This window comes from Condylura cristata, unplaced genomic scaffold (genome assembly GCF_000260355.1).
Source record: "Condylura cristata isolate star-nosed mole 26May11 unplaced genomic scaffold, ConCri1.0 scaffold00030, whole genome shotgun sequence".
Lineage (NCBI taxonomy): Eukaryota > Metazoa > Chordata > Mammalia > Eulipotyphla > Talpidae > Condylura > Condylura cristata.
The window spans coordinates 16,968,519-16,980,388 of record NW_004567131.1 but is presented as its reverse complement, the minus strand read 5'-3'; the positions used below and the strand labels follow the sequence as shown (position 1 = coordinate 16,980,388).

General features: G+C 33.9%; 1 protein-coding gene across 2 annotated transcripts in view; it reads left to right on the top strand.

Moving 5' to 3' along the window:
- The window catches only part of UPF2 (UPF2 regulator of nonsense transcripts homolog (yeast)), a 90,210-nt gene that overhangs the window by 9,738 nt on the left and 68,602 nt on the right, over window positions 1–11,870 (top strand). For both annotated transcript variants that reach the window (XM_012731388.1, XM_004691246.2), the window contains exons 3-4: window positions 1,308–2,087; window positions 9,021–9,181. In XM_012731388.1, the coding sequence (XP_012586842.1) occupies window positions 1,308–2,087; window positions 9,021–9,181 (941 nt within the window). The remainder of the gene's footprint in view (window positions 1–1,307; window positions 2,088–9,020; window positions 9,182–11,870) is intronic.

Genomic DNA, 11,870 nt, shown 5'->3' with positions numbered 1-11,870 from the left:
TTGTGTATTCTTTTAGAATGTTTATTTTTATTTGTTTTTAAACATTTATTTATACAAGAACTGGGGTACAGGCCAGAGGTGTAGACGTGAGAGGATTCAACAGAGACAGTAGGGAGCAGAACAGGCAGATGTACTGAAATACACTTCTGAGGGCAGCCGGTGAGACGGGAGAGGTCTGCCATGTCATGTGGGTCATCTCCCTGGCCAGGGATCAAACTTGTGCTGCAGTGGCTGCTGACCACTTCATAATGCTGCACTCTAACCCATTGCACCACCAGAGAGGATCTAGAATGCTTTTTTTTTTTTTGAAGACTTCTTTGTCAGCATTTTCCCTCTTCTTTTCCAAATGCTTTTATCTGTTTTAGGTTGTATATCCTTCCCAAGTATGTTATATATTTCCCATAGTGAGGATCATGTTTTATCCAGTTTTCAACTTTTCATTTGAGATACATATATTGATATAATCAACAAAACTTATATTCATGTAGTGTACCATCTACAGATTTATTTATTTAAAAGATTTATTTATGCATACAGAACTGGGGTACAGGCCAGAGGTGCAGGGGCGGAGAGAGGATTCACCAGAGATAGAGTAGGGAGCAGAACAGGCAGATTGACAAAGTATACTGCTGAGGGGAGCAGTGGGTGGGTTAGGAGAGTTCTGTGTTGCCATGTGGATCACCTCCGGGGTGGGGATTGAACTCATGCTGAAGTGGCTTTAGCCTCTTGGTGCTGTGCTTTAACCTGCTGTGCCACCAGGGAGGGGCCTGCAGATTTATTTATTTATTTATTTTAAGATTTATTTATTCATACAGAACTGGGGTACAGGCCAGAGATGCGGAGGGTGAGAGGATTCACCAGAGACAGAGTGGGGAGCAGAACAGGCAGATCGACGAAGTACACTGCTGAGGGGAGCAGCGGGCGGGTCAGGAGAGGTCTGCCGTGCCATGTGGTCACCTCCGGGGCAGGCGGGGATCGAACTCATGCGGAACCGGCTTCAGTTTCCTAGTGCTGTGCTTCAACCCACTGCGCCACCAGGGAGGGCCCAGATTTATTTTTAATCTAGTTATTTAAAATCCTCTAGAGTGGAGAGAACCTTCCACTCTACTACTTTTGATAATACCAGTATACTGGGTTCACATTATCTTAAGTAATTAATGAAATGTATTTAAAAGTAGTGCAAGGGCTGTTTGCATCTTATGTTCCCCTTGGATTATGATGTGTATTGGCTTTCATTCTTTGAGGCTCTGTCAATGATGCTTCAAAATATACATGGTCTTTTACTTACTTGTTTGCTTTTTATATAGGGAGAAAGAAGAATCCCTTCAGCTTCACCAGGAAGCTTGGGAAAGACATCAGCTAAGGAAGGAACTTCGTCTCAAAAACCAAAATGCTCCAGACAACCGACCAGAGGAAAATTTCTTCAGCCGACTAGATTCAAGTTTGAAGAAAAATACAGCTTTTGTTAAGAAACTAAAAACTATTACAGAACAACAGAGAGACTCCTTGTCCCATGATTTCAACGGCTTAAATTTAAGCAAATACATTGCAGAAGCTGTAGCTTCTATTGTGGAAGCAAAGCTAAAAATATCTGATGTAAATTGTGCTGTGCACTTATGCTCTCTCTTTCACCAGCGTTATGCCGACTTTGCCCCATCGCTTCTTCAGGTTTGGAAAAAACATTTTGAAGCAAGGAAAGAGGAGAAAACACCTAACATTACCAAGTTAAGAACTGATTTGCGTTTCATTGCAGAATTGACAATAGTCGGGATTTTCACTGACAAGGAAGGTCTTTCCTTAATCTATGAACAGCTTAAAAATATTATTAATGCTGATCGGGAATCCCATACTCATGTTTCTGTGGTGATTAGTTTTTGTCGACATTGTGGAGATGATATTGCTGGACTTGTACCACGGAAAGTAAAGAATGCTGCAGAGAAGTTTAATTTGAGTTTTCCTCCTAGTGAGATAATTAGTCCAGAGAAACAACAACCTTTCCAGAACCTTTTAAAAGAATACTTTACGTCTTTGACCAAACATCTGAAAAGGGACCACAGGGAGCTACAGAATACTGAGAGACAAAACAGGTGATTTTCAAATGTTTCTCAGAATTGAGAATTTATTTTGGAGCTCATACTTAAATTTTAAAAGTCTTCATGCCATTGAAAGAACTTTTGGAAAAGGGCTCATAGCAGGTGATTTCTTAATATTCCAGGAAAATTCAAAGTGTAGCAGTCTAAGTACTCATGTTTAAATGTGATCCTATAATAGATTTTGTCTGATTCTAAAAGAAATTTAGCGAGTGTTTGACATTTAGCTTGTGAATGTTTTTCTAAGATTCTCCATAATATTGAGGGATGATTTTTCGGTACTTTAACGTACCTGCTGTTATTTTTCTGTGCATTTTACTAATCTTTCTCTGTAACAAGATTGCTTTGATTGTTTTGTATTTTAATTTATTGATATTATTGTTGGTATTTGTTATTGGTGGTATTTTTAGATCAGAAAAGTTGGCAAATAGTGCACAAAATTAGCAGTGAATAAAATTGTCTTAAGTACAACCTTGTAAAGGGCATTTACAGGAATCTTTCTCCATTGAAAGGAATAATGAATGTATGTACTGGTGGTAATTAATGAAGAGTGCCAACTTATGGACCAGTTTTGATTGTTACTCGACACTTTATGCAGATTAGGTGTTACATCTGTATTTCAGAGGCCTTAACACACTAGAAATTGTAGTAGTTCGTGGACATTGGTTGACTTTTATGGAGGGTGGATTTGGAAGAGTGGGGGATATAGAAGGGCAACCACAGTAGCATTTAGCTGAGTACTTTGCTGACTAATTAGATTGCATGATTGAGAGTATGAAGTTGGAATTGGTTAGGAATTAATATGGGGTACCACATTTTAAAACTTTCAGTTGAGGAGAATTAAGTAATTTTCGCTAGAAAGTAATTGACTTGACCAGAAGGAAAATACAGCTCTAGTGTATGCCAGTCATACAGATAGGTCAGGGTGCTGAGATAGATGGCTAACTCCTGGTGGCTGAAGGTTATTAGGTGAAAATTTAAAATGGCAGTGGTGTTTTCTTTTTAAAAAAAGGATTGTCATCCTTAGTTTGTGCTTTCAAATAGCAAAGACTTAAACTTGAAGGAGCAACTTCAGAACGTTTTTAAATAGTCAATAATGGATTTAAAAGGAAAATGGTAGTCTTGTTAATAATTCCCGCATATTTAAGGTTTTTTAGTTATGATTTATATTGTGCTTTGTCATTATCTTAGTTCTTTTCCCATATGTTTGACCTAATACAGCACAACTGACTTTGCAGATATCCGTTGATTACATTTTATTGGCTACTTTTAAGGATTTTGTGTATTTTTTAAATTGAACTAACAGATTATACACTGATTTAATCCTGTCACTCTTCCAGTATAGAAATTCATTTTGCTAATTAGCTGACACATAAATTATTCTTCCTGAGCTTTTTCCAAAGGAGCTTAGCAAACCATTCCAATGTTATACACCTATTCACTAGGAATTCAAGCTGAAATTTAATGCCTCATAAAATGGTTCCCTTTGACTTTTTTCTGGTATAGTAGGATTAAAGCTACACTTAGTGGGGATCCATGAACTTGTTTACCTGTTCATAATAAATGAAGTTTAGAAGTAGACTGAGCATTTATACATTTTTGTAGCAGTTTGCCACGTTTGTGGTATTGCTGCTGAGTGTCAGCATCGTTTGGGGAGAAATTTTTTCTTTGCCAAAAGATAGTTTGAGGAACACTGATAGGGGACAGCTCCTTTTTCTCATGATCAACTATCTCACATTTTGCAGATTGCCAGGGTGTTTCCCTTTTACCTACAGGCTAAATACCTTTAATTCCTTTAATTTGCCCAGTGATTTGCAAGCACTTCACTATCCTTACTTAGGATGTTTGTTTTGGATGTGTTCTTTTGTCTATGACCTAAAGTTGCAATATTTTTTATAGCTGCTTTGTCATCCTTTTGACTTTTGGTTAGGTTCCTTTGCTGAAGTCTAATTTCCCAAGTAAATTGCTGACAAGCCAATTCTTTAAACAGACTTGCTATCTCTTAAAATTTGAGGCACTTTTAATTTAGCCTAATGATAATTTTCATATTGATTCATGTATACTATTAATTGTATTTACCCATTGGTAATAATGAGCTTTGATAGGTAGCCAGCCCTCTGTTCTTTCATAATTTAAGTCACTATTAAACTTTGAGTAGGATAAAGGGCTGAGATCAGATTCATAATGTTGGTTTTTTCTTAGAAACGTTTATTCATTTAGATATAGGACTATTAATCTTTGGTGATTAGAGAAGGTTATTTACTGACAAACTTAATTTAGGAACAGTATTTTATCATGGAAGACTGTCCACATTTAGATGCACTGATTTGTGGGATGTGAGTATCTTAACCACAATGTAGAAAATAATTATCATATGGCTTAATAAATCACTCATGCCTTAAGATAGCCTCAATTTGAATAGTCTCTAATGAAGATTTAATACTGAGTGGGAAAAAAAAAGGCACAAGGGATAGACTAGTGCAGTATCCCTACTTGGCCTAATGTTAGTCTCTGTACTTCCAAGAGAGTACATTATAGTGTTCTGTTAAAATAACCCATTTCTAAAAGTTCTCCCTTCCAGTCACCTCATACCACCCCCCATTAGGTGTTTTCAGGTTTTACATGATAGGAATAAGTCATGGGCAATAGTTTTTCTCAATAGGACTTCTCTTAGACATAATAATGCTAGAAATCTTAAGTGTTAAGGTAGCAGATATTTAAGACTGATTGGTAGTTAAATTAAGTCTATTCCGGAGCATAATGATGGTTTGAAAAAAAAAAACCACCCCAAATATACAATATTTTCAGTCTATGAACTCTAAATGGTTTTGGTCATTTTATTTCCCTTGGGAGGGGAATTGTACTGTTCTTAGAAGTTATGAAGCTTTAGTCTGTGCTCCTTAAAGTCTATAATTGAAAGGTGCTTCAATTAATTTTTTAACAATAGAGTAATAAACTTTCTGTTTCCTTAAAGACATAAATGAATGAAGACAGTGTCTGAATGAGACCTGTTGTGTCTCAGTTTTTCTTATGGGTTGATAATGTAGGTATTAGTTAGCTAGTTCTGTTTTTAGTCCGTAAGGGACTTACAGTTCTAAGCCAGTGCAGACTGGGTTGAAGGAATTCTTCTATATTTGGGTTTAAAACATTTAAAATTTTAAAGAATATTGTTTTTACCTTTCAGTTTTCAGGTAAGTTGTATTTTTCCTTTATATGTAGGTTGTTAGATTGCACTATTAACATGTTGTATTACTGTACTTTAGACATAAAGAGACTTAACGACTTTGTAAGTGCTCTAAAATTGTCACCTTTCTGATATGTTCTAATTCCTATTCAGTGACTTAGTTTTAACATATATTTGATTAAGTACAGTTATACTTTACTGTGTTCTAGTGTCTTCTTACACAATATTTTATAAGACACTCATAACCAAATTCTAAAGTGAAACCAAAAGGTTAAATTCTCATGAAAATTTAACTGAGGGCAAAAGGAGATGAAGATGAAAACCTAGTAGTGAATGTGCTTCATAATTTTTTTAAAGCTTTTGGCCATAGGTTACATTATTTTGCATGACTATATAAGATCAAAGGTAAAAGGGAGTTTCTCAGTACCAATATGGTTTTTCTTTTGTTAATTTGACTAATAGAAGATCAAAATAATACTTGTCATTGAAATACTTGCCTTTGCTATAATGGACTGTGGCTTTTTTCTTTCTCATGAAAATACTGTTACATTATTAGAGTGCATCACATGTATGATTTTAATGGATCCTCACTGTAGGCTTGGAAGTAATATTTAAAGGTGACATAGCACATTTTGGGATTAAAGGACTTGCCCAGTATTACTTATAGAACAACTGGCAGAATCAGGTTCTTTCCTACCTCTTTCTACTATACTTTTAAAATCTTCCATAATATTCATCATCATTTAGATTTAGTATTTTTAGTACTGTCATTGATTAACTCTTTAACTTTGGACAAGTTACCTAACTTTAAAAAATGTGTATTTTGTGAGATATTAAAATTATACGAAGTTCAAATTTCAATGTCTGTAAAGTTTTATTGAAACATAGTCGTGTTTCTTTGTTTCCACACTCCAGCTATCTGTTGTTAACAGAGCTGATATTTACCATAAAGACTATGTGGTATTCAAAGCTTAAAAGTATTTGGATCTTCATAGAAAAAAAATGTGTTGATCTCTGATTTAGGACATCCTATAAAAATTCTATTTCAATTTTCTAGAATAGATGTGCTTCTGAAGAGAGTGTAAATAAATTATATCTTTAGTTTTTGTTTAGTGATATATTCTCATAGGATTCACCTAAGAGATTCTTGTGATATTACTGATACACAGAAGAGGAACTTTGGTCAAATGTGCTGTGTAATGTTTTGTTCCCTTATACAGGCCTAAAATTTAGTCAAAATGAAAACCTTATGAGCTTTATAAAGTTACAAAAACTAAAATGCAAAGTGCATTCATTACAATTTTATTCATTTAAATTTCATTAGAACCACTAAATGATGGAGAGTTTTGAATGTCTAGGCACCTATGATGGGTTATTCTCTGGTTGAACCCTTTGGTCTTACTGTATGCTGTGGGTTTATCAGATATTTAGTCAATATATATTAAATAAGTTGTCATGGAAAATGTATGAGTACATTTCTGGATTTCACAGTTCTAATGCCATTTCACTGACTTCTTTTAACTGCTTACCAATGTCCTAGTGTGAGAGATGATTTGCAAAGCCAACTAAAGTCTAAAATTTTTTTCATAAGGAATATTCTCACTGCATTATAAACTAAACATATTCATTAAGGCAGTGTTAACAATAATCTTAAAAAATTTGGTCATAAAATTGAGATTTAGTGGAGTGTATAGTATCTTTGAAACTTCAAAGTTTTAAATTGGTTCTAATAGGACTGGAAAGAACCTGGAATGCATACATCGGGTGCCACTGTAGAATTAAATCACCTTTAATTGACTCAATGCAAAGTCACTGGCAGGTAGTATGAACGTGTAGTTGATACTAAAAAGGACTCTTTCTTTTTTGATGAAATAGTTACCATCTTACTTCTCCTTCGCTACCCTAAATCTTTAGTGAATATGGCATAACCTGAAATAGGTGAATATGGCATAACCTGAAATAGGATGTATGTTCAGAATGTCAGAACTTGTTAGAAAAACAGAGCTTAGAGCTCCAAGTTGAGATATTTTCCATTTTCTTTTTCAAGTACTTAAATAACTAGTTATTAGAGATTTAGAAAATCTTTTAGAAATATTGCTATTCCTCTTATAATTGACTTCAGAATAAACTCGGTTTTTATTTTTTAACATTTTCTCTTTCAAACACCTATTGAATACATTGTACATTGTATTCAATACATTGTATAAAATTTTAGAGCAGCCTGCTTTTCAGAATTCAAATTACTTATTTTAATGACTTTTAACTTTTAAAAATGGCTAGCTTCTAGATGAAAGTTCTAACAGTCTCATTCAAAGTAATGTCATTTTTTTATGGGTTGAGTATATTAAAATTGCCGTGGATTTTTTTTGTTTTAATTTTTAAGATTCCTTTATAAAAACTTAGTGGAAAAAACAAAACTTCATTGTGTTTCTGTGAAATTTGCCTGAAATAAGTGCTTGAAAGAGAAAGTCTTTAATCACAATATTTTTACTTTTTAGAGAAATACTTTTTGGCTTGGGTTAATGACAAAACTACTTTGATATTTGGCTAATCTATTAATAGAATGAATAGTCTTAATATATATTTAAATTATGAGAAAATGAGTGGAAATTTATCATACGGGACCAACTAGAAAAAAGAAAAGCTTGATTTAATGAACAGTTAATGTATACATTGATCTATCTTGTTCTAGTAATGGGAACTGGTATTCTAAGATTCTGAGATAATACAGCATTAAAACAAATTTATATGGTAGCAGTAGGGTAAGATCAGGAAGTTTGGAAATCATTCTACATAAGCAGGGACATACATGTCTCAGCATGGTTTTGTACTTTATTTTCTGTAACTTTTAAGAATATACCACCAAAGATAACTCACTTCACTGTCCTAAGAAAACTCAAATGACAAGGTATAAAAAAAAATGTTTTAAGTATTACTTTCACTTGTGATTGACTTTTTGCAACTTGAACTATATTTGCATTATGGTTTATAAATGTCAGGTACTATACTGCTACATGGAGATTTAGTTATAGAAAAAAATTGCCTGCAGCTGTGGTCATCTCAACCACCAATATTACTACAGTTAAGACTTTTCCTTGGTTGTATAAATTTTGGAAAATTTTAATAGCTTTGCATTTCTAATTATGGGTGGCTTAATATTGTACTGTTTGCAAAGTAGAAAAATAATTGTGTACTTTGCTCCTAGAAATGGCCTTGCATTAAGTGGATTGTTTGTTCAGTTAATATTTGTTAAATGGATAACTAGTACTTGCTCAATAAATTAGCAGCATCATGAAACATGGACTTTTTCAAAATACAATCTTTTTTTTTTTCAAGTCTGTCCACGTGATTCTGCCCAAAATATAATCTTAATTCACATCATTGTGAAACTTTAAAGATAACTCAGATTCATTCTTTCTGTAACCTGTTTTTGAAAGTTAGTTTAGGTGTGTTAAAAATTTTTGGCTACCTGTATGTCTCGGGAATATCACTGTAACACGTACTAAATAATTTTTAACCATATAGTGGCATATTGCTGAATATACTTCTGTAGGCATAATTATTTGAAGACATGTTAAAATTATTAAGGTGAATTTGATTTTGTCAATTTTAATTTTTAGATCTTAAAATCTTTAAATGTGTTTGAATATTATTCTGTTTGATAAAAAAGAATTTATAAAACATCCCCAGCATAGCAACACAAGATCACATTCATTTGATAATATTATTTTACCATTTGTTTTTAGGCGTATTCTGCATTCTAAAGGAGAGCTAAGTGAAGATAGACATAAACAGTATGAGGAATTCGCTATGTCGTATCAGAAATTGCTGGCAAATTCTCAGTCCTTAGCTGATCTTTTGGATGAAAATATGCCAGATCTTCCTCAAGACAAACCAACACCAGAAGGTAAGATAACTGTAGAAACAAATACTAGGTCATTTTTCATAAACAATGTCACTAATCGTTACTCTTGACTAGCATGTGTGTTACTGAAAATTTAAGTTATAAAATACCTAAAACTTTTAAATGACATAGTAGTGTTAAAACCTAGCAGGTACTTGAAAAGTTATTTGACATGCTTCTCAGAATGAAAAAGGCTTTGTATTACGTAGTGATAAACTTATCCTTAGGGTTTGTAATAATTTTCATTTCTTTCAGTGAGAAAGCTGCCAGTATTCTTATTTTTTATCTCCTTTATACAATGTGTATTTTTCCTCTAATTGCTTTAAAATTTCATTATCTCCGATTTCAAGAAACGTATGTGTTATATAACTTGATGTAACTTTCTGTAAGTTTACTGTGTTTGGAGTTCACTGAACTTAATTGAATCATGGATTTATAATTTTTAGCAAATTTAGATTATCTTGACTATGAATTCAGTTACAACTGTATCAGATACTTTTCCCTGTGTTTTATACTGGCTAGTTTCTGTTGCTCTGTCTTCAGATTATTTGTTTCCTTTTTCAGTGCTTAAATGCTGTTAATCTCATGCAGAATTATAGTTTTCATCTATAGAAGCTGATTGTATTTTCCATGGTCTCCAGTATTCCATTCTATCTTCTGGTTGAGAACCTGAAGTGGTTATAATAACTTTTAATATCTTTGACCACTATTTGTATCATTTGTGTTATTTCTGCATTGTTTTTAATTACTTGATCTCTACATGTCTGGTAATTTTTCTTCCTTGCATACCTGATCATGTTTAGTGGATATACATTTTTATATTCTTTTTAATATTTATTTATTTATGTATACAAGAACTGGAGTTACAGGCCAGAGGTGTGGGTATGAGAGGTTTCACCACAGAAAGAATGGGGAACAGAACAGGCAGATTAAAATACATTGCTCAGGGGAGCAGTGGGTGGGTCACCTCCCTGGTGGGGAATTGAACTCATGCTGCAGTGGTTGTGGATCGCTTCATAGTGCTGCTTCATAGTGCTGCGCTTGTACCACCAGGGAGGGGCCCTATTTTTGTATTTTTATAAATATAATTAAACTTCATCCTGTGGCACAGTTAAGTTACTTGGAAACAGTTTCATCCTTTTCTAGGTTTACTTTGGTGGTGTCAGAGCAACTTTAGGTCTGGGATAATTTTTCCCACCATTGAGGTAATATCCTTCATTGCTCTGCTTTCTCATGAATTAGAGGATATGACTAGATATTTTCAGTCTTAACCTAGGTCCTTCACACAAAGGGTCGATTAGTATTCATCTGAACATTCAAGGAGGCCCCTTAATGAATCTTTGAGATTCTTTGTGTGACTTTCTCCTCACTGTGCTACAAGATCTAGCTTCATGGCCTTTAAAGTCTGGCCAGACTCTCAGCTCTTTACTTCTCAATTCTTGGAGACAGCAAGTCTCTGTGTGGCTCTTCTCTTTCTTCCTCATAGCCCAGAAAAATTGTAGGACTCTAGGACTTTTTCTTTCTTCTATCTCAGGAGATATCTGTGCTTTTTGATATCTAGCATCTGAAAATTTTATGTTCTTTGCTTGAGGTTTTTTTTTTGTTTTACAAACCACTGGTAGGTATTTCATCATGGCCTGAAGGGACCTGAAATTTTCAATGATCAGAATGTCTTTTTTTTTACCTTGCAGGAATGAGGCCATATTGGATGTACTATTCTGTAGATGCTTTTATTTTTTTTTAAAGATTTATTTATTTATGAATACAGAACTGGGGTATAGGCCAGAGGTGCAGGGGCAGTGAGAGGATTCACCAGAGACAGAGTGGAGAGCAGAACAGGTCTACTGATGAAGTACACTGATGAGGGGAGCAGCGGGTGGGTTAAGAGAGATCTGCTGCACCAGGTGGATCACCTCCGGGCTAGGGATCAAACTTGTGCTGAATTGGCTTTAACTTCTTAGTGTTGTGCTTTAACCTGCTGCACCACCAGGGAGGGCCCTGCAGATGCTTTTTAAAGTTAATCTTAGGTTTGGTATCAGTATGAATGGAGCCATGGAATATCTAATTTTTTTAATTGATGCATAGTAATTTTCTACTGTATAATTGTACTATAATTTACTTGCTTGTCCTCTGTTGATTTGTAGTTGTTTCTGGTTTTTAACTACAATCAGTACAACTACTGTAGTACAATCTCTGCACTTGCTACTTTTTGTTTGTATACTAGTATTTCAGGAATAAATTCCTAGAAGAATTCCTGGGCTGAAAGGGTATACGCATTTTAAATTTAATATATACCATATTTTCTTCTAATGAAATATATTCACCATTAAGTGTACAAGAATAACTTTCCTTATTGCCTTCCATAGTGTATTTCTTGATTATTATGAGTGAGGTTAACATCTTTTGATTATATAAGCAGTCCATAAACTTTTAAAAGATGTTTAACCTCATTCATTATTTAACCATACATATGTATTCTGTTCCCTGTGACATACTGGCTTGTACCATTTATCCTTTTTTAAGAAATCAACTATTTGTCCTATGCTTTTGTTTAAAATTTTCACTAAGTAGTAGTTGTCAATTTTAGTCTTTTCTCCTTGTAGTGTGAGTTTACTGTCCTGGTAAACCTTTGTTTAAACTGTTTAAATATTTACCATAAAGCATATATGTAATGAGTTAGAGAGACACTATT